This window comes from Coffea arabica, chromosome 1e (assembly GCF_036785885.1).
Source record: "Coffea arabica cultivar ET-39 chromosome 1e, Coffea Arabica ET-39 HiFi, whole genome shotgun sequence".
NCBI classification, from domain to species: Eukaryota; Viridiplantae; Streptophyta; class Magnoliopsida; order Gentianales; family Rubiaceae; genus Coffea; species Coffea arabica.
This window is the reverse complement of record NC_092311.1, coordinates 1,904,541-1,927,743: the sequence shown is the minus strand read 5'-3', so window position 1 is coordinate 1,927,743 and position 23,203 is coordinate 1,904,541. Positions and strand designations below refer to the sequence as shown.

Below are 23,203 nucleotides of genomic sequence, written 5' to 3'. Positions count from 1 at the left end.
AATGAGTTTTTGAATTCAATTCGTTTATTTGTATAAATATTCGAGTACCGATTTGTTTATTAAATGATTGACCTTTTTTCGATTTCGAACGAGCCGAACATGAATACGTTTACAAACAGTTCGATTCGTTAAAAGCTCTATAAGTATCTAAAAAATGTTTAGTCTAAACTCTCTCATGTTTCACATTTACCTTCACTTTTTCATTTTTTTCCTCAAAAACTAGACCTCATCTTAACCAATGCCTATTGGCTGAGTTTTTTTGTACATTGTTTAGTGAGCAATAATACATAATAGGTAGTATTTGTATTATCTTAGGTCTAGTTGCGCTTTTGGACCAGCTCACCCATAACACTACACACTGAAAACGGTAAATCATTAGAAAATTTGCATGATTTCCATTTATGAATAATTTTGACTAGTGGGTTCTGCATTTTGCTCTCCCGACGGCCAATCTGAACCGGCGATACTCGCCGGAGCTCATATTACAGCGGTTGATTTCAATGACTTCATCACAACATAAATGAAGAACAACAGCGTGCCGCCGCCATCCCATATGTTTGCATCCTGCAATGCCCTTTCTCTTCTCCCCAACTCGCATTCTCAAGCCGTCATTTAAGCCCAGTAACAAGAATAATACTTGCATAGTCCAAAACTTTCTGAATCTTTGCTCTCAAGGTCACCTTCAAGAAGCTGTCAAGTCTTTAGACCTCTTAGCGCAAAAGGGCATTCGTTTGGACTGTAAAAAATTAGCTTTTCTCATACAGAAGTGTGCTGAGTCCAAGAATTTGAAATTGGGCAGATGGGTTCACCTCCATATAAAGGTTACTGGTCTAAAACACCCCAATGCATTTTTAGCCAATCATTTGATCAATATGTACGGTAAATGCGGCGATCACATTGAAGCACGCCGAGTGTTTGATAAAATGAGCTTAAGAAATTTGTATTCTTGGAACAACATGCTTTCTGGGTATGCTAAACAACTTATGGTAAAGCCTGCAAGGAGGTTGTTTGATAAAATGCCCGAGAGGGACGTTGTATCGTGGAATACTATGGTAATTGCCTACGCGCAGAGTGGTATATGTGATGAAGCTTTGAGGTTTTATAAAGAGTTGAGGAGGTCAGTTATTGGGTTTAATGAGTATAGCTTTGCTGGAGTGGTGACGGTTTGTGTGAAGTTAAGGGAGTTGAGGCTAACAAAGCAGGTCCACTCTCAAGTTTTGGTAGCAGGGTTTTCACTAAATGTGGTCCTTTCTAGTTCCATTGTTGATGCATATGCTAAATGTGGGGAATTGGGTGATGCCAGGAAATTATTTGATCAGATGGGAAGAAGGGATGTTCTGGCTTGGACCACTTTGATATCAGGATATGCCAAATGGGGTGATATGGAGTCAGCCAGGGTGTTATTTGATGTGATGCCTGAAAGGAATCCTGTTTCTTGGACTGCTATGATTTCAGGTTATGCTCGTAATAACAAGGGACATGAGGCCCTTGACTTGTTTATGAAGATGATGATGCTTTGCATTAGACCTGATCAGTTTACTTTTAGTAGTTGCCTCTGTGCTAGTGCAAGTATAGCCTCACTCAAACATGGTAAACAAATCCATGCACATTTGATAAGGATTAAATTTAGGCCTAATTCAATAGTTTTAAGTTCTCTCATTGACATGTATTCAAAGTGTGGTTGTCTGGAACTTGCAAAGCAAGTTTTTGATGTTGTGGGTGACAAACAAGACGTAGTATTGTGGAACACAATGTTATCTGCACTTGCACAGCATGGTTCTGGTGAGAAAGCAATAAATTTGTTTGCTGAAATGGTGACAGTGGGCGTTAGACCAGACAAAATCACCTTTCTTGTTCTTCTCAGTGCATGTAGTCACTCAGGGCTTGTGCACGAGGGACTTAGGTTATTTGAGTCAATGAATCGCGATCACAATATTGTTCCAGATCAGGAACATTATTCTTGCTTAATTGATATTTTAGGTCGAGCAGGACGATTCCATGAGGTAATGGATCATCTAAGAAAGATGCCATGCAAACCGGACGAACATGTCTGGAATGCCTTAATTGGTGTTTGTACGATGCATGGAAATATAGAGCTGGGAAGAATAGCAGCAAAACACCTTCTTCAGTTGAATCCTCAATCACCAGCAATCTACATATCACTGTCAAGAATATATGCAGCACTTGGCAAGTGGGACTCTGTGATGAGGTTGAGACAGCTAATGAATGAGTGGAATGTTAGCAAAGAACAAGCACTTAGTTGGTTAGAAATAGATCATAACTTGCATCAAACTACTGTATCTGATAAAGTCAATTCATCATCATTAGGAGAAGCTAACCCACTTGTTGAACTGTTGGCTGATCGCGGTGGAATATGATCACCCAGTAACAAATGGTGAAGACAGAACCTTTTCCTATTTTGAAATGTTTTGTCCTGGTGAGTAAAAAAGGCATACGAAGTTACTTTTTTTAAACCCCTGTATTTCTTATTGATTAGATTATTAATGAAACACCCCACTAGATGGGAATCGGAGAGGAGATTTGTCTTTTTTCGGAATCTTTGTATAGATGGGATGGAAACATCCATATTTGTCTTTTTCATTGCTTTCTTAGTGCATTCTTAAGATGGGCCCTACAATACCATATCTGGTCAATTTAGCTTTTCACATTCTTGATAGTGTTGAAATATCTTTTCCTAAATTGTTCATGAATTTAGTAATAAGAGGTCTACTTGTCAGTATAAGATCTTCGCACACGATTGTATCTTTGCTTTCCTTCTCTTCCTCTTTTGCTTTCTTGGATTGTAATTTTTTAAGTACCTGCTGTTTGTCTTTAGAGGAAAACTTTTCTGCTTGTTGAATTCCTTTCATTGTTCTTTTGTTCAAAGTTTCAAGGTTTATTATGGGTGGGTAGGGAGATAAAACCTCTCATTCCTACCTATGAAATAAGGAAAAATAGATGCTTCAAGGTGAGTATGTCCCTCACCCACTTGGCTATCTGCAGTAATTAATTAAGCATTGATTAACAAATCAAAATGCAAGATTTGGGTTTTAAGATGGTATCTGCTACTTGCACATGCTCAGTCAGCTAATAGATTCCTTGAATCTTTGTTTGATGGACCTTTAAAAGTTTTATTTTTAACATGATAAAATGAGAAATGTGCTGTTCTTGGGGGATTCTATCATGCATTGGTTTCCTGGTTTTCAACTATTCTCCAAGAGACATTGCCAACATTGTGAGTTTTCTTTTTGTGGAAGAAATCCTGGGTAACCAGTAATACCAGGCAAAGGATTTTTTTTTCCCCAGTCTTGTGTATTGTATTTGGACTGCTTTAACCCTGTATGGTGCATCGACCTCCGTATTACTGCACATAATTCTACTTACTTATCTGTTCCTTTTTAACTTTTTTATCCTTTGACTGCTTATTTATGTTTGATTTTCTGGTTGATCTGTTTTGGTGATGTACTTGTTTTCTGTCTCGTCGCTGGTGACTTTTATGTCCAGACTTTTGCCTGTTATGTATTTTCATTCATGTTAATAACCATCATGTTTTAGGAGGTCTGGCTTATTCTCTTGGCTTGGCAGTTAAGTTTAGTATTCTGATCTATTTATAACTCAATTCTTTCTTTTATATTGTTTGGTTCACATTATATGCTACGAGTCCCAAAAAGCCAGTTTGGAAGGTAGGATTAGGGATGTTAATGGATGAAAATGAAATTTAATAAAAAAGAAGAGATATGGTGTGGCGGAAGGCTATGACTTTCAGCAATAATGGAACGTTAAGAATTCCCTTTTTCTTTTTCCTTCATATATTTTCTAAATTTAAACAAAATAGTAATTTTGCTCAGTTGTAGTAAGTGGAGGTTTTGCTGATAGGCCAAATGGACAACTTCACATGATAAATGATCTGTTTGCATTATTGAGATGGACAAAAAATTGGAGGATTTGTAGCTCAATTCATAGAAGCATGGATATTCTTAAGATGTTTAGCAAATGAAGATGCATTGTGGCTAGCTGGATGGGGATAAGCCCATGACTTTACTTGGATTGAGCAAATCTATACTTTCAGGCAGTTTTTAAGATGGAGTAAATTAAAATTGTACATAGAAGCTGTTCTGAGTCTATTATGGTGGTAAGTTGTTGGAAATGATATGTTGAGAGTCTGATTGTCTTTGCTGCTGCTTTTTAAAAAAAAAAATAAGAATTCCATTTATAAGATGATTATTTTTTTATTTCATTTTCTTTCCCTCTCTTGATAGGATTTTATGCTTGAGTTGGAGTCTTGTTCCTCTTTTCTAAAATCATTGCATAACAGAATGGCTTCATTCACTTAAATTTGTATTTCAGTCCCTTCTGCTGTTTTTGTTGGTCTTTTTTTTAAAAAAAAAAATTTAGACACTTTACTTCTTTTCTCCCCTTCACTGACTTGTATCCTTAAACGTCTATGAAATGATGATTTAACGCCTTAATTGTATTTTTTTCCCTGGTTTAAGAAGGTAACATTTGGAGTTATTGAAGGAGGTCTTTGTTGCAGCTAATCAGTGAATTGGGATTGTGGAAAAAATGCAGTTGGTTCAATGACAAAGAATGTGAAAAGGACTGTGCCATTCTTTTGAGAGAGTTAGATCTGGGAGTGAATCACAGACATATTTCTTGAATGAAAAAATAGAGTGAAAGCACCTGCTTCTAGAAATGATTATTTGAAGCTTATAAATCAATGAATTGTATGAAGCACACCCATATGCTTGAACTGAAGATTTGGGCAATCCATGGCATAGAAGTACAAATCAAATCAGTTGAAACAGTACCAAAAAGTGGTTTTGTAATTTGAGGCCTCATAGATTGAAGTTCATGTAAGCAATAGTCACTCTACCTCTAAGCTGGTCTATGGCTCCTGTGAAGATAGATTGCAGTATTTCAGCTCATTATTGTTTTTATTTCTTGTTGGAGTGGACTATGCTTTAATTCGTAGGTATAAGGGAGTCTTTTGTTTTGCAGCTTGATTCCTTTGCTGAGGCAAAGAACAGCTTCATGATATCTCATGTTTTGGGGGTGCTTTCTTGCTTTACAAGATGCCTTGGAGAAAAGGTTTGCCAGCATTTTGTGAAGATCACATGCAGTTGATGATGTCAGATAGGTTGGTATTCTGAATTTACGTGCGGTCTTATAATTGTTACACTTACATTTACCTTTTTGTGAATGAACTTTTTGGGAGGTCCCTAAAAGAGGGAAAAATAGATTGGCAAAACTTATTTAATTCTGCTTGTTTTGGTCAAATATTGCTGGACGTTCATTTTACACATCTCGTAATGAGTGCAATTTTTTCTTACAAAAATTGGTAACAATTCCTCGTGCCTTGGAATAATAACGGTCTTATTACAGGTAGTTTGATTTGTGTGTTAAAGCAATTGGACTAAAGAGTGGCTACCTCTCCTTCTGTTTCTTTGTCATGTAATGCTTTTTTTTGTTTTAGTTCTGGAATATGGAAGAGTTATCAGCCTAGAAAGTATGGTGAATGATAAATTTGGCCACGTGTTTTTTTTGTGGGTGTTCATGTAAACTTTGTTGAGCACTTAATGGTTCCATTATGGAGATAGCTTAGGCAGTGCTTATTACACGTTTCTGTGGTTGTGTAGGCATGTAAGTTTTCACGAGAGATCAAATTATGACACTAGTAGAAAATGAGTTAACCTTCTTCTCGGATAGTTGAGATAGGTTGGTGAAACTAATGGAGTTTTTGTACAATAATAACTATTATAGCGGCTTCGTCTGTGCCACATGTTTTCACCTACAATTCTATATTCCTGTGAGTAAACCCATAAAAAAATTAAAGATACTTTACCATCTCATTTATTTCTTAGTCTTCCATTGTAGAATTACTTTTTTTTTTTTCCTTTAATCACACTTCTCTCCTTTATGAGCATAATTTTATGAATGTGTCCTCTCCAGTTTAGTACTGTTCTTAATTCTGTTTATTGACATGCAGTTTTCTAGTTATGTGCATTTTCTTTTATCAGATAAATAATGGGCTTTTCTGTTTCTTTTCCATCCATGTGTCTTCCAGGCAGTCATGAAGTTTGGAAGCGAAGTTTAATTTTGAAGGAAAACAGTGCTGAGCTTGGACATGATCAAACTAAGGCCATGGGATAGTGGTGATATATTTTTGAAGAACCAAATCGCTGCCTCTTCTGGCCTTTCTAAAAGAAGATTTGTCTTGATTCTGGCCATTTAGATTTTTTTTCCCCATCTCACTGCTTATCTCCTTCCATCAGGATACTCTTTTTTGCTTTTTGGTTGGTCAGGTTGGAGTCTGTGGTGACCAGGATTACTGACACAATTGGAATTCGATCCATTGATACTCCTGAATTTCACTGATTCCATAACACCATTGGTGATGAAACTGCAGCCTTGTATCAATGCCAACTCAATTTGCAAACTTGGAGATTCTGGGAATTGGGAGTAATCTCATTTCCATGCTAATATCAGACCCATCCTTTGTCTGCACTTTTCTCAAGCATGCCTAAAAACACCACTTGTTCTGAAGCACAGAAGCAGACAGCAGTAGTTGAAGGGAGTGACTTTGACAATTTTACCTTTACCTTCAGCTGTTGAATGGGTTTTCAGTTTGACAGTAAAAGTAGGTCAGAGTATTTGAATGCCAACAACATAGTAAAAATGTAGAATTGGATAAACTCTTGAATGGGGATATAACAGATATCTCTCTTTTTTTTTTTTTATCATTTACTTCTGAATGACGGTATAGTCAAATGCTCGAATTTGTTCATAGCCCTTTCTTGGTTGATGTTAGTAACTTCTGAAACTATTTCTGTGAAGTTATGGCATTTGCAGTTGCACTTAACAAGACTATTGGAATGAACTTATTTAGATGCAATCCAGGACAAACTCTATATAGCTGTACAATCGAATTCAAGTATGTGTGTTTCTATCAGAAGTTTTTCAAGAGTTTGATTAGTTTAGAATGTCAACTACTAGTGATTGTGCAAGTACTTTGAGCTAGCTACTGTGGATAAAGTTTACGCCAGCAAAAACCCAGTCTCAACACAAATACATGGAAGTAAAAGATCATAACTGATGGAAAGGTCCCTCGTATTTCCAGAAGATATCAATTTAGTCCCTTCCCATACAGGGAAGTATTCTGGCTTTGGCATTATCAAATTTTTTATATTGCTATGCAGTTCCCCAGTGCTACTCTTTTTTTTTTTCCCAAAACCGCCAATGATGTCTGACGGGTGAGTTTGGTTACCCATTTTATTAATAAAAATAAAATAATTATATGTAAATTGAGGGGAACATAAAATCTTATCTCTTAATGTCTAGGGCTCTGTTTGATAATCCAGTTTAGTATTTAAATTTAATGGATTTAGATCTTAATACATTTAGACCGTTTGACAACTAAAAATTGAACATTTGAATTAATTAAGTAACACTGAATTTTCTAGGCAAAACTTGCTTCTAAAATTAAGTGATAAACAATTCACTTATCACTGAATGTGATACGCACTCAAATATATTAAATTTAATACTTAACAATTCAATAAGTTAATGGATTCAGACTTCAAATTTCAGATTTCAGTTTTATGAGTTTTATCCAATCCCAAACCTATCAACATTACATAGGCCTTTCATCAGTTTTGGCAAATCTACAAAGGAACTAATAACAATGAAAGGAAAGCCTAAAACTACCCATGGTAGTCAAAGAATCAGCCACTACATTAGCTTGACAAAAGTAATGTGTAAGAGAATTAATAAAAATGTTACTTATAGTCATTTTTTGGGCTTAAAATGTCACATCTTCATTTCCCTTCTCCCTTCTAGTCGACTTAGTGGCTCCAATTTTCATTCATATTGAGGTTCTCAAGTAGCGAGTCCAGAGTAAAATGCATAGTCAAAGCTCACAATTTTAATGTAAAATATTACACCAAGCTATCACAATCTAAAGGACCAAAACTCAAGACACCAAACTAAAACCAACCCGAGGATCCTGACTTCTTACAAGATCTTCCCAAATCCTATTTATAAGAATGGTGAATTCATGGATTTTTAACCGTACGTGAAGGCTGAAAATTTGCCTACATTGTTATAGCTAAGATTATCTACAAAATGAAAGAAAGAACTTGGTGACTTTTCACATAATTAATTTTTGAATTATTACATATTATGATTAATCTTTCTATATAGACTGATAGGTCTAAATGCATGCCATATCACACTAACTAATTCTTAAACTCTATAACTAATTCTTAAACTTGAATTATTATATACTATATGGATTAATCTTTCTACTAAATTAAGTAACAATTTTAGTATTTTGATCATATCTTTGTGTAGAAAAGTCGAAATTGAGTGCTGTTTGTTGCATTGTAAACTATAGTCAAAGTGCTTCAAATCCATGTAAATAACTAACCCCAATTCCAAACCTAGAAAATTTGATGAATCTTTAAATTTGACTCATATAATTCACTAAAGTGAATAGATGATCTTTGTTATAGGTTATCACATGGAGCTAGTGTTTTGTGTCTTTATTATAATAAATTAATAAGGTTTAGAGTCTTTAGAAATGAATTAATACTTTTGCTAATTATAAGTGGATAAGTGGTGGATTATAAAATTGAACAAAAAATACACGTTTTTTAGCACAAAATTCTATTCTCAAAATTTTCTTTAATTATTTGTTTATTGTATACCAATTTTTCTATCAATTAAAATATACTTGAAACATTTTATTATATATGTAATATTTAATTATCCTATTATATAAAAAAATGATGTAATAATCAATCACTAAATCATAGTTAACTAAATGTATTGTGTTTAACTATTTTATTAATAAGATGATTTATACACATATAAAGTCAGCTTTTCCATATATATTGTTCCATAATTGAATTTGGATTTACAACAAGAAAGAACAAGTTGTTAAGTTTAATCAATATATTATAAGTAGTCCCAAATTTCTCTCTATTTTTTCAAATTGTCCGAAATACTTTATATAGCACAATTTTAACCTTAATTAACAATATAATTATATTGACTGCACATGAATTACATTATTTGTCACTATATTTATGAATTGCAAACTTAAAAATTATAAATATGACAATTTATTACATTTTTTTGTAGGATCTACTGATTCTACGATCCAATCCTGCCAACCAAAAAACGATCCTAGGTAGGATTCCGATTTTGAAAACCTTGATCTGAATACATGTCATATCTTTTTTTTTTTGACGAAAGTTAGATTAATAAACCTAATCCCAGAAGAAACCTCAAAAGCCGGCAACTTTTGAGGTCCTCCCAGGGACTTATAAACCCAACCCCAAACCCCCCCAAGAACCGATGTAGGATGGCAACCCCATAAGGGCAAGCCAGTAGGCCCGCTGCTACTAAGAAGTGACGACCCCCCACGAAACCCAGTATAACTACTCTATGCAGGAATTTGCCTCTTGACCTTTTCCTAAGAATTGGCTTTTTTTTGACGAAAGTTAGATTAATAAACCTAATCCCAGAAGAAACCTCAAAAGCCGGCAACTTTTGAGGTCCTCCCAGGGACTTATAAACCCAACCCCAAACCCCCCCAAGAACCGATGTGGGATGGCAACCCCACAAGGGCAAAATACATGTCATATCATCCAGACTTAAATTTAAACAACAAACTTTGCAAGTTTGGAATGCAATTAGATATGCAATTGTGTATATAAATGCATGTGTCATCATCTAAACTTAAATTTAAACAACAAATTTTACATGTTGGAAATGCAATTGGATGCACAAGTGTGTATATTGTCACTTGTCAGTGCATGAAATATTTACTCATAGGATTTATTACAAATTTGGTAAGGTTTATAATATTACCTGAGTAACTAAATTGAAGTCATTCAAAAAAAAAAAAAATTGAGAGCCCATTGTATCAATTTACCCAAATTCACACAAAAAAGAAAAGGAAAAAAAAGAAAGAAAGAAGCAATAAAGGAATACCATAAATTGGCAATATCCTCCACACGCGGAGAGCGGAGAGTGTAACAGAGCAGAAATGGCGTCTCAACTCTGTTCCCATTATTCTGCAACGGTGGCCTCAGCTTTCCCGCTCTTCTCTTCACCACGCTCCAAATCTTCCCCAACCCATTGTCAGATTCTCCCTCTCTTCTTTATCTCTATGGTTTCTTTTACATACATTCATGTTTTAGAGCAGCTATAGCTTACATAGAAGATAGACAGATAAGATAACTGCATAATTTACAAGTGTTTTCATCGTATCTTTCTTTATCTTTCTCTATGTAGCTCTTGCACTGGTATGAAGCAATTTAAAAGTTTTAGCTTACTGGTTTCAACTTTTGGTTTTTGCTGATTATCAAATTATATCCCACAGAACTGCATAAAGCTGATGTTTTTATACTCTTTCTACTGTTTTTTTTTTGTTTTTTGGTTACTAGAATTTCTTTGCACAATTAACTTCATTTTTCATATTTCTTTCGTTGTTCAAACTAGATAAAGAAAACCCAAAATTTGAAATATAATGGGCGTGCTCCCCCCGCCGCCCAAACCCCCTGGTTTTTGGATTAAAGAATTGATTTTCTGATGTGGGATTGCAGCCAAATTGGAGCCAGCCAGGTTTAATTTGAGATGCAGCTTGGGTGATGAGAATTGCTCTCCCTCAGACCATTCATCACAACCCAGTGATAAAGTGGTCTGCCCCTTTCTTTAATCCTTTTTCTTATTCGGTTTGTACTTTATATTGAGTTTCTTATGTGATCATTGACAGTTTTAGACAGACTGCAGTCAACAAATTGTTGAAGCTATATGAAACTTCTCAATACCTTGCACAGTTTTACGAAATGGAAAATGCTCGTCTGTGAATTTTGAATTTTTTGGGTGAATTTAATTATCTGTAATGAAGATGAGTAGAACTTTCATCAGGGAAATGCCACATGAGCTCGTTCTACAGTTGTGCTATCAACTATTCCTGCCTGAAAATTAATTTCTTTGTTAATCTCTGATAGAGTCTTAGTTGTTTCCAAGGAGCTCAAAAGCTAATTATGGCATATGCTTCTTTAGTTTTACATCTATGCACCAATGCAACATTGTTGTAAGACTTTAGTTATCTGCAAATGTCGAATGCTTGAGCCCTTTGAACCTGAACTTATATGAATACAATAGGCACACATCAGTAGCCACATTTGTAGTTTAGTTGTACCAAAGAATGATGATTTTAAATTTTTTAATGACAATGTTTATGTGAATTAGAAACTTGTATGTCTATGCTGCTAAAATTATCGAAGGGTTATATTGTACAACAATTACATCTGGGATGGTTGCTTCTTCTGAAACAGGGTTTGGAAACATCAATTTCACGACGCTTGTGTCTGACTTGTTTATGTTCAACAGTAGCACTGATAAACATTTCTAGCAGTTCTGTTTCTGGACCTAAGGCAATTGCTTCAGAAGCAAAGGAGCGAGCTGTTTGTCGGAATTGTGGGGGTAACGGAGCAGTCATTTGTAAGTTTAGAAATTCGCTATTTGTTCTCTTTGTCTCTTGTCTTCATTTTGTTTACATTCTGTATAATTCATTTTGTAGATCCAAAACTGTTAGAAGTCTAAGGCATAGATGGAGTTTGACTGTCCACTCGATTCTTTGATTTATCGAATTCCGTGGACAAAGTTTCATTATTTTCATGAAGCATATATATTATCCTGTGGTCAAGATGACTTGAAGTGATAACAGGAACCGCCATAATGCATGATAACAATCTCTGTTCTGATAAACGATAGCTTGGTCAATCTTAGATATTGGGGGTTCCTCACTTCATTTCTTCTTTACTATGTAATGTCATTTAAAGGGATGCTTGTAAACTTATAACTCACGAAGGCAAAATGCTTAGTGTTTGTCAATTACAATGAGATAAAAAGAAAAACATAAAAAGAGACTATTTTTCACTGATCAACGGGATTAATTCACTTCCTATGACTACAATTATAGAATCATGCCAATCTTGTCCTAGTGGCAGGGTTGAATATTCCAGTCATCTTTTTTTGGTAGAAAATGTAGTTTAAATAATAAAAGCCAGGATAGAAGTTCAGTGACTTGATGCTAGCAAAGCTCTTATGACACTAAAGCTATTTTTCTTCAGTTCCTTAAATTAAATGAATCTTCATTACCTAAGGTTCTTTGTACATAAGCTGTAATCGCAACACAAATCTCTTGGTAATTATTTTTCATCAAAATTCAAAAGACCATATCCCAGATATGGCTCATTATACAAAACACATATGGTTTACTGAACTATGGAAATGCAACTGGGCTGAGCTGTGAAGATGAACCTCGTTGTTTACAATGACAATGCTCATTTGACACATGACATGACACATATTTTCTTGCCTACATGTTCATTTCACCTCCACCGACTATGTTCAAGTCTTTTTCTCTAGGGCTGCATGTAGAGTATCATACTCTATTATGCCATACATGTATCAGTTAACATTGACAGGGTACATTTAAAACTAAATTTGGTTTTGTATTACAATTCTTTGTAATCTTCTGCAAATATTTCAAATATATGATTCCTGCATTACTTTTCTATGTCTCAAGTATATCGTATTAATCATAGTCAAATGCCTTATATACAGCACGTCAATGAAACAGATACGTTATTGTTGCAAATATAAGTTATAATTAGTTTCACGTTGACAATATGTACCTATAAGATGGTTGTTGCTTTTTATTAGGTGATATGTGTGGTGGTACAGGAAAATGGAAAGCTCTCAACAGAAAACGGGCGAAAGATGTTTACGAGTTCACTGAGTGTCCCAATTGTTATGGTATGCAAATTTTCACTACTCATAAATTCTTGATTTCCATGAAAACTTCTGTGCTATAAGCCAGTTAGGGCACTTAACTTTAGTAGCCTCACTGCATTGTATCTGTGTAAAGATGGCATTATGTTACTGATTATTTACTATATTACATGTTCACTTGAAAGAAAGCTACCAGAAATGATGCTAGACATTTTTGCATATGAGTTCAGAAAGTTTCAGTCATTCAGCAGGATATTTTTATCCCTTATTACTTTACATCAAAATGATTTGTTTTGTTTTACTAGATTTGCATTTTCGCATATGTGAGGCAGGCAGGTTTCTGTACCTTTTGATGTTCTTGATCAAACTTTCAGGGAGAACACCCAAATATTGGAACTTTGACTTCTAGTAAAAGTGAAGCCTGAATTTGGAATATGTTTCTCTTGTCTTTCGACTACTTTTAGGTCGTGTTTTGGAAGATGGATTTGCTGACGAGTGGTTCATGTCTGCATATACTGGTTTCGTTGATACTGAACCAATAAATTGGACACTTATGTTAAAAAAGGAAAAAGAAATTGTTATGAGAATAGAACAATGCTGGTCTATATTAAACTCTCAATGGAAATTTTTTAGAATTGTTCCTCAGAAGATTGATGAGGAAAACCCTGTAATTACAATGAAAGATTTTACTAGAATTGAACTGCAACAGATTACAAAAACAACATTTGCGTCAGGGAGTTACTTGGTAGAATGGTTATTACTATGCAGTTACACTAATATGACATTACCCACTAGCCATGGAGAGACAAGTTAGCTGTTTGGTGAACATGGTTGTTTGTGATCAATGTTTCACCACCTTAAAATGGTGATTTTGAAGGAATATCTCCTTGAATTGTTTTCCAGCAATTTACATCTTCCATTTGCAAACCAAAATCTACATAATCAATAGAGATTATATTGTACATTTATGGTGGCTTTCAGAGTCCACTACCATCCTCCTATACTGACATGTCATAGAGAAAGTTGCTTTTCAATGTAAAACAGATATCCATATACAAGAAAAAAAAAAAGGTATCCATATACACATCACGTACATGTTTTACACTTGTATGGTTGCATAAAAACACAGCGTTGATCGAGTCCCAAGTTACAGAGAACAGGAATGAGTGACAAATATATTAAAGTGGTACTTTGAATTTTTAAGGAAAATGGTGGTTTTGAGATGTACAGAAGAGTACTGATCCAAAACAGCGTCGACATTGGTTAAGCTTTGATATTCGATACTTCATTGCAGGTAGAGGGAAACTCGTGTGTCCTGTATGTTTAGGGACTGGTTTGCCCAACAACAAAGGTCTGCTCAGAAGGCCAGATGCTAAACAACTGCTTGACAAGATGTATAATGGTCGCTTGTTGCCGAACTCTTAGGTAACTTCTTTTTCAATCATTCTTTTTTTTCACGTTTTCCATCAGTTGTTATATTTTAACCCTGCTCATCAACTATTGTCTTTTTCATTCAGTGGTTTTACACTTTCTTTACTTAAACCGTGTGTCCGTTTTTCTTTTCCTTGTTCTTCTTCCAATTATCAATTTTCTTGCCTCTTCGTTTACTCTCAAAGGCATGAACTTGTAATGCAGTTAACAGTGGAATTACAGAGTAACAAGTTGGTGGAATGGCACACAACTGAGGGCAAACGGCTGTGGATAGAGTAGATATTGGTTGTTGCACTTTGAACATGACCTCTTGAGAAACTATATGTTCTCTCCTGTGTATCCCGATTTTGCTACAGTTTTGGCTTTACATTTGTAATTTATTTTTCTCTAATATTTCAAGCACGTCGGTGTAAATAAACTGATCTTTCCTGAGGCTTTTCATAAATGTAGAGATGTGTCTTTTAGTTTCTAAAATTGCTGCAGGCTGTAGACTCCCTCTTGTTATTAAGCTTTGTAAGCTTTCTAGATCAGTCACAGTGACTTTTGCTATCTTAAGTATCATTCTATATGAAAAATCAATACATTTTTACTTTGCACAAACATTTGGGCAGGGATGTTGACAGCCAAAGATCACTATGAGAATGCACTGCAATCTGAACAACCAAAGTCCCGATTATGCTCAAGTCCATTTTAAGTTTATTCTCGAGGATGATTATCAAGAAATTTTTTTTTTTTATTATTGAGGTAGAGAGGCAATTGGTCTCTGTAGCTCACACATTGCAACTGGTGCAAGGCAAATATAATGTAATTCTTACTTGTCTTGAATAAATTTTTAATATTAGCAGTTTGGAAAGTCGTTTGTTGAGGTTAAGTCTCAGGAATTAGAGATCTTGAGTTCAAATTCTCCTCCCCTCTAAGCTTCTTACTCCTAAGTTCAAATCCTTCTTCTTTCCTGCAACTTCTTACATTTCACTCTTTGTTAGAATTCTTTTCTTTTTATTTTTTTTAAAGTCAATTGCTGAGACCAGAAATCCAGTTTGTCAAACACCTTGAATAATCATTCGAGCATGACTGGTAGGATATAAAGGGCCAAGACCTTATCAAATTTTCTCTATTTTTAGCAAAAACCGCTACTCACCACAAGGTTCTAGAGCCAAAAAGAACCCAAGAGGAGAAAAGACCTAATAGACAAAATCCAATAAAGCATGCAGCAGCCAAATGGACAGGTGGTGTCAGCAAGGGATGAGTCTGCATGCTAATGTTTGCACCGTTTGAAATTCAGAAACAAGTGTTATAATAAGACTTTCTCATGCAACCATTTTCCATGGTAGTTTTTATGTAAGGAATACAGAAAAAGAAAAGCAAAGATAGAATGAGGGAAGCCAAGAGGAATTCTGAATCTTCATCAACAGATGAAGTGGGACAGGGAGAGTTATACTGTCCAGCATATGCACTTAAAGTGGAAACTGGACCACAGAAGAAGCAGCATCCTCCAGGCAAAGCCAAAGAAAAGGTTGGTTTAATTGCTATGAGCAAAAGCATGGTATGGTTAAGGGGTTTAGGACCCATAATTCTCATTCATTCAACTAGGTATTTGGATAAATCTGCATAACCGGATCAATGACTTGCTCCCAAAAAAATTGAAAAGAGTGTTATTCCTATTGGTATTCGTATTGTTGATGGTAAGGCAATCTCCTCTCACCTAATAGCATTCATATTCTATTTGGTTCCTGCAAGATGTAGTAGCCTTGCAAGCTACAAGTAGTTGCTTTAAGGAGTTTTCTTCCCAGAATAATCTCTTCAATATTGTTTCTTATGCAAATACTTGTTCAGGCTGAACAGGATGACACAAAGGAGGTAGGAAATGAAAGCAACAGAAGGGGTGAAAGAAAGGGGAAAAATGGTAATGAAGAAGGTCATCAAGGCAGAAGGGATGAACATGATCATCTTGAACTGCTGCAAAGGGAGGAAAGCAGCAAACCATCTTCCAAGCTTTAACTTTCATGCTTTATTACATATGTACATCCATGTTCTGAATGAAGGGCTCCATGAATTTGGGGATGTCAAATTTCTGTATTTTTCTTAGTGATTTATTTACTTTTTTTCACTTCGGTTACCCCCAAGCTTATTCTGGAAAAGTTGATTCCTGCCAAACCAACTTGAAGGCGCTATTCCTGAACAACACCTCAAACCACGCCTTCCTTGCTTATGGGCTTATAGTTTGTGACCTTCAAATAACGCAAATGGACACGCTTTCGATATTGGAGAAGGAAATAGCAGTCATTGAGTTTTGAAAGAGACTGACATTTCTGTCGATCTAAATGACTAAATCTTGTCGGCATGTAGCTTTAGCTCAGAATTTACCGTTTCGATTGCTGTTTTTAGGACTTTTTGTAGAAGAATGTACTATAACAATTTGATGCATGTGAAGTAAAAAAATGATTGAAAAATATGTTCACAAAAAACATAAAATTTTTTCTGTAGAAAATCACAATGCAAAAGTAATCTAGGATAGGTAACTATTAATGTTGAGAGAAAGCATGAAGAGTATTGCAAGTTCCAAACCAACTACTTTAGACGTAATTGACCTTAGATGTAAGTTAAAGGATTGAATCCCTTGACTTGCATTTTTATTCAGAATTTTGTAAAAATTTCACTAGCAGGTGCAAAGGCATTCGTCTAGTTCGATGACGGTTCAATCCCCTCCGAGTTCCCCATTGACCTTCTTGGGTCCACTCTTTCCCTTTGGTGTAAGAGTAGGTCTAGAATATAATTTATCGCATCCGAAAAAAAAAGTATTGCAAGCTCACTTCAAGAGTATACTCAAGATTCTGATTCCGGGGTTTTGGTAGCCAACTCATTGTACAAGATTCTCTTTCAATATGGCCAGCTATCGAAGCAAAACTGCTATAGTAGAGATCTAGATGGAAAGAGAAAGGCAGGACCTGCATTGCCTGCCATTTCCACTTAAAAAACCATGTTTCAAGCCGGGAATTTTTCTAGTTATAAAGCCATTTGCTGCGACTCCGATGAAAAAATTCAAATCACGCTTTCAGCCCAAAACATCTTTCACAATGTTTGAAAGATCCTTGATACTCAACCAGAACGCTATTTTGATGATTCTAAAGCTACTATTGATCTTTCCAAAGGACCTGTCCCTGATTAACTTCACGAACTGAAAATTCACGGGTCGGTGCTGGGGAGCCTGCTGAGAATAGAGTGCTCAGGTTTGTGTGTACATTCAAAGTCAAGATGGACAAACGCACGTTCAACTTCAGGAAGTTTCTCAAGCTTGATTTGCAGGGTCTCCCCAATCGTATGTGCCTCCTTCAATGGCAAATCTTCCGGGAGTTCAATGTCAACCTGTTTTCATCAACAGGCAGACAAAAGATTCGACAAAATTAATCTGGAGGACAAAGGAAATTACAAAACCAACGAAACTAGTTCACAATGCGAGATGATGACTTGTAAATGACCAACCTCAACAAAGTACAGGGCGCCAAACGTGTATGCCCGGACAGTGTCAATCCGCTTGACTTGAGGATGTCTGAGGGAAAGGTATGTCAACTTCTGCAGCATTTCAGGAGGGGCAGATTGTCCCACTAGTGACACTGCATTAAGAAACCCCATATCAGGTTAAGGATTTCTTCTCAAAAAACATGTTCATAGTGATATTGACTAAACAGTTCAATTTTCACTCTCAACATCTGGAATAACAGACAGTGCTGCAAAATTTTTACTCAAATGATCTCATCAAAGAGTCATTTCCTATGGAAGGGGATGCATTGCTCACCATAGATAAATAATAGATTATAATAAGCAATAAAATTACTTGCAAGGATGATCTCTAGATTCTAACTTTCTAGAGTTGGCTACCCTTGTACAAGAAACAAAAGTCCAAGAAGCTAAGAAGGATGAGTGACAATGACCACAAACGAGCCTAAGCACTTGCTTGTCCAGTGATAGTTCTTTTGCTAACAAAGAATATCAATGAATTGTGGATGTTTGAATTCAACTGATACTAAAGCTAACATTTCTATCTTATTCTACAGGTGGCACAGAAGAAAAATGCGTCTTAAGTAGGAGAAATTCGTTAGACAGTCTACCAGCATTTTCTAGTACAGTCCCAGACCAATTGGTGATTGTATAAAGAGCAAGAACAATGGCACCAGCAGGATCAATCCACCAGTAGAACGTATCACCAAGTATAGCTGCAACCAGTCCTACCACATTTGTTACCACATCAAAATAGTGGTCCTGAAAAGTGGTACTCAAACAAGTCAGGGAATTTGCTCAAAAGAAAAGAAAGGAGTACAGTCAAAGACAGTTTAAATACCTTCGCATATGCACGGACAATCTCATTTCTAGAGCTTTTGCAGTAAACCCAGAGAGCAAGTTTCACTACAGTGGCAGTTATCATGATAGAGTACAACCACACTAGCTGATCGTCGGTCATCTTTGCAGAAGGTTTATCTTCAACTAGTTGTTCTACAGCCTGGACCAACACCTGAAAACCTATAACCAAATGCACAACATGATTTCACAAGGATAACCTCAATGAAATGTATTAAACATGAAACTCTTGTTTATTATTACTTTAATGAGTGAATTTAATGCAATGATATTCATAAAGATATTAGCGTTAATTTTTTCTTGCTTGCTCCTCGTTTTTCTATGGAATCTCAGAGCTTCAACTGACCAACTGGGAGGAATTATAACAGCAACATGAACCTCGTGAGTCATGAACGATAAAATTGTTTAGGGATAAAGGAAAGTTAGATGAGGACGTACCAAGTGTTGCCATGACGGCAGCAAAAATAATTATGCCCACAGGCTGGACCCTCAATTTGCCAATGGGATACTTGTAAATGTTTATGCTCTTCATAGACAGGTGAGTTAGCCACAGTATGCCACCAGCCATCAGATCGAGCAATGAATCAAGTGTTGATGCAGCAATTGCCAGGGACCGACTCTCCACAGTTGCATATATCTGTAATTGTGTTTGTGTCAGATATAGTTCCAACAACATCATATTATCTCAAGACCTTATGGAACAAAGCCTGCAAAATAGACAATCAAGACAATTTTATTTTACAGAATAGATAATAAGCTCCTTTTGTTCTTGAAACCCGACAAAGACAATGGAAGTATTCATGTTTGCAACCTCCATCCCTTTATGCATTGCAAGAGACAAATGGCTTAAGTGGACTTCTGGATGCATTTACAGGTCTTAGGTCAAATAAATGAACCTTCAGTACTCCTACTTTATTACGAACAAAAACCAAATCCCGCAACAGGCATGTGCTTGACTTCCAGCACCAGGTGCTCCTACACGAACCACTGGCATTATGCAAGTAAAGAAAATTCATCTTTGTTAAAGAGAAGCTGGTATTAATCATAAGGATAGGAGCCTTTTGGAGACAATTAGGTAGTGATCAAGAAATTACAAGTACTAGCAAAATCTGCAGGTAGTAGCAGAAGGAACTGCTGAGATTAGAAGAAAAAATACTGAATGCCCAGAGTGCATGATTAATGTTGATATTCTGTTGTGTTTAGGAATTTCCACATAAGTCAAAAATAGTGTGTTAATATCCTGATCTAGTTATTGAGTATTATACAAGCACAATATTGATTCACCATTGGTAGTTGAACAAATTAATCAACCATTACTTCCTTGCATATTGGGGGGAAAAAAAAAGAGTTGGATATAAGATGTCAGAATGATGTCTGCAATAGGACTCTCACTTACAGACTTCTTTTCTTTGTCTTTATCAGAAAGGAAGGTCAAATAGTCATAGAATTAAACAAGTCGAGATGCTGGAAAAGAAAGTCCAAAAGTGTTTGGAACCATTCTTTGGTAGTTATGGCTAAGGCTTCAATAGCACATTGACCTCAGGAGAAGTCTTCAGGGTGCTTGCCCTTCCCAATGTAGATAAAAGTCCAAGTTTCGTTGCACTGACATTTGAGCTGTAATGATTTGGATCAAAGGCACCCTCTCACTGGTTAAGACATCAATTTAGATGTCCGCTTCACATCTTTGAAAATATCATAAGTATGATAAATCCTCTTCAAGCAAGGGGCTCATCGCTTCACATGCTTGCTGTGCACTATCACCTGCTACGGTAATCTCACTTCTCATCAAAGAACTCCCACCAGCCTTGCCTTGACGGAATACTTTCTCATCCCTTAGAGATCTCATATTAATGCTTGTACCATACTCCTTCTAGGTGATATGTAGTCCAAGACGGACCAGGGAGTAATCAGAAGCATAAAGTTCCTATCACCAAAAATCACAAGCCAAACGTGCAAAACAAATTGCGACCCATTCTAACACATAATGTCAACATTTCTTCACAAGTTCTTCCAAAATAGATTTATTTAGGATAGACATTTTAATTCAAATAATTTCAGCCATGTAGCATTTGAATTGAAATGAAATGCCAATCAGCAAATTGTACAGCATAAAGCCCTAAATGAACACCTTTTAACCAATGCAAAAATTGAAATCCTATCGGAGACTGACATTGGAAATGATTTACATTGTGCTAGGTAACTTCAGACAAAGTTCATCATTAAGTAGCAAGATGTCACCTTTAATAGAAGCAGCACAATATTTGCATAATTAGAGATTTTCATAGCTCGTTCTTGTTTGGATTGTTCTTCCACATCATCCTCATCAAGTCTGTCAGATGTCACTATAGCGTCAACCTCCTCAAATGATTTTAAGTTGGCAAATTGGCTCTCATAGTAATCCTTTTCTCCTACATTTTGGGTTTCTCAGATTATGGAAAGGACCAGATATAAGGAAGCAGAAGCAAAAAATAAAAGAAAAGACAAGCTGTTGACAAAAGTGATACTAAAAGCAGTGTGCAAATCTTTCGGCTTTTTCTTTTCAGTTAATTTCCTCTGTAGGGCCCTTCTGCCAGATTATGTTAACGGATTCCATGGCACAAGATTCTGCCATCATTGTGATGACATCTACTCCAAGTTCATAGGGTAATCCAACATACAAGGAAAGAAAAAGAGAGAACAGAAAGATGCTTGGAAGAACTTATGACAAGTGAAAAGGGAAATTCAGCTTATTCATAATGAATTCTTGATGACAAGATGCTTGGTATGCATCTGAAGCTCAATTCAGACCAGAAAGCCATTGACTCTCAATTAACGGTCATCCAGATTTACCTTGGTTTTAATCTCTCCTCCTGAATCTGTAACTCATGCTTGTATGAGGATTTTCCATTCTTTTCCCATTGTCATCCCTTTTCAAGATTTGTCACAAGTTCCACTTTTTCAATAATTTCTGCTACTGCTGGCAAGTTCAGTATACGTATATAAACCTTAACCATTTGTTTAACCTTCTTATCTCTAGACAAGACATCAACTGACATGAAGCAATATGAAATTGTTTGGCACTACAATCATCATTAGAGCAAGGTCATGACCAAAAGAATAAGCAAAGCCATAAAGAAAGTGAATTTCGAATCCATCTAATCTATCATCTACTAGAAAAACAACTAATTCCTGTCTAGGCAAAGATTGTGTTAAGAATCCATCACTATGGTCGCGCAATTTCTTAGCACAAACCCTTTTTCCCCTTCTAGTTTTTGCTTTTTACAAAAGAACAGTTTTATAAAGGTTCAATTCACCATTCTGAAACTTTAGATATGACCGAAAGACCAAAAGACAAAAACCTGAAAAAGAAAAAGGATAACTTGCAAATCCGATGCCTAATCAAATCTTCTACGACAAGATGCATGGACTATATTCTGTAAACACACAACCAGACACACATTATTCCAAAATTAGCATCTTTTTTCTTCTTATTCCCTTTCCTAGAAAATTTTCTTCTTTCCCAGGAATCTTGCCATACAATCACATAACAAATCTTAAAGTTTTAGCCAAAGTTTATTCCTATTCCCAAAGATTCTCTCCCAGCTTTGAATTCCAAGTATTTAAGCTTTAGATATATCCAAGTTTCCATTTTCCCCCCGTTGTGGACTTACCTTTCTTCAAGAACTCTGAAAGAAGCAGTGAAGCACAAAGATACAGATTTCAAATTCCCAGAAAGAAAGAAGAAACAAACCTTGAGTCAAGCCAGAGGCTTTGGAGAGATCAACAGGAGAAGAAGACTCAAGATCAACACAACCCCTGACCTTATCAGGCAGCCTTGAGATAAACTCATTCCTGAGTGAATTCACGGAGTACAACCGGCTGCGCCACCCAGCTCCGCCCAGCTGAGTCTTCCCCTCCACCAACAAAGACTCCTTTACATCACCATCACCATTGCCATTACTCATGTCCATTTTGCTTCTTCTTCTTCTTCAAAACCCAACAAAAATTCTACCTTCCTGACTCTATTTACGTCAAACCTTAGCGTTTTAATTAATCACTAACTGATTAAATTAAATGGGCTCTTTTTTCTTGCGCCAGTTATGGAATTCAAGAACGGCGAGCAGAAAGTAGAAAGTAGAAAGTAGAAAGGCGTCCTTTTCAGGTGTCTTTTTCTACTAAAACCATTTCTTTAATACGCTACCGATTTCTTGTTTAGTCATTTTGTTCCATAACGGAAATGACATGGTGCCATGTGTATGATTTATTTCAAATATCAGCTATTCTCGGATCAGGTAATGTAATATTTATGTCTTGAATTTACTGTTAGTTTAATGCATTTCTACAGCGAGAACATGTGTTTTCAATGTGAAGCCCCCCCAGAGTTGGTGACTTTATGTGTTTGTTAATTGCTTATTGGACTTGGAGCAGACTGCAATAATTGATAGTCAATTAGTACTTTAGAGTTGATGGTATGGTAAAAATGTCACCGACAAGGTTACCAAATTCAATTGAGTTTTTTTTTTTCTTTTTGGTGATTTTGTCGAATTCCGGTGTAACTATGCGATTGGTACGCTTAGATTTTTAACGGCAAAAATGTCTCACAAGCTATGGCGTGCATTGAATGAAAATT

At 35.9% G+C, this 23,203-nt stretch overlaps 3 protein-coding genes across 6 annotated transcripts; 2 read left to right on the top strand and 1 right to left on the bottom strand.

Moving 5' to 3' along the window:
* Positions 1 to 271: 271 nt before the first annotated feature.
* On the top strand, positions 272 to 6,908 carry LOC113700205 (pentatricopeptide repeat-containing protein At2g21090). Of its 2 annotated transcripts, XM_072050886.1 has the most exons (4): positions 272 to 2,437; positions 4,494 to 4,853; positions 4,999 to 5,137; positions 6,065 to 6,908. In XM_072050886.1, the coding sequence occupies exon 1, from the start codon at positions 570 to 572 to the stop codon at positions 2,376 to 2,378; it is 1,809 nt and encodes a 602-aa protein (XP_071906987.1). In that variant the 5' UTR covers positions 272 to 569; the 3' UTR covers positions 2,379 to 2,437; positions 4,494 to 4,853; positions 4,999 to 5,137; positions 6,065 to 6,908. The 2 variants fall into 2 exon arrangements, with proteins under 2 accessions (XP_071906987.1, XP_027076553.1); XM_027220752.2 differs by lacking the exon at positions 4,494 to 4,853.
* Positions 6,909 to 9,988: 3,080 nt separating this feature from the next.
* On the top strand, positions 9,989 to 16,357 carry LOC113700190 (protein PHOTOSYSTEM I ASSEMBLY 2, chloroplastic). Of its 3 annotated transcripts, none has more exons than XM_027220714.2 (7): positions 9,989 to 10,145; positions 10,611 to 10,705; positions 11,349 to 11,514; positions 12,742 to 12,834; positions 14,105 to 14,235; positions 14,464 to 15,754; positions 16,075 to 16,357. In XM_027220714.2, exons 1-5 carry the CDS (start codon positions 10,052 to 10,054, stop codon positions 14,233 to 14,235), a joined length of 579 nt encoding a protein of 192 aa, XP_027076515.1. In that variant the 5' UTR covers positions 9,989 to 10,051; the 3' UTR covers positions 14,464 to 15,754; positions 16,075 to 16,357. The 3 variants fall into 3 exon arrangements, with proteins under 3 accessions (XP_027076515.1, XP_071906974.1, XP_027076509.1); XM_072050873.1 differs by having other exon boundaries at positions 14,453 to 15,754; XM_027220708.2 differs by having other exon boundaries at positions 14,446 to 15,754.
* Positions 16,358 to 17,051: 694 nt separating this feature from the next.
* Positions 17,052 to 22,876, bottom strand: LOC113700181 (metal tolerance protein 4). The gene is made up of 7 exons (XM_027220697.2): positions 22,325 to 22,876; positions 20,833 to 21,002; positions 19,033 to 19,231; positions 18,578 to 18,756; positions 18,348 to 18,498; positions 17,722 to 17,852; positions 17,052 to 17,604 (listed from the first exon to the last, which is right to left on the bottom strand). The coding sequence occupies exons 1-7, from the start codon at positions 22,542 to 22,544 to the stop codon at positions 17,425 to 17,427; spliced, it is 1,230 nt and encodes a 409-aa protein (XP_027076498.1). The 5' UTR covers positions 22,545 to 22,876; the 3' UTR covers positions 17,052 to 17,424.
* Between the last annotated feature and the right edge of the window lie 327 nt (positions 22,877 to 23,203).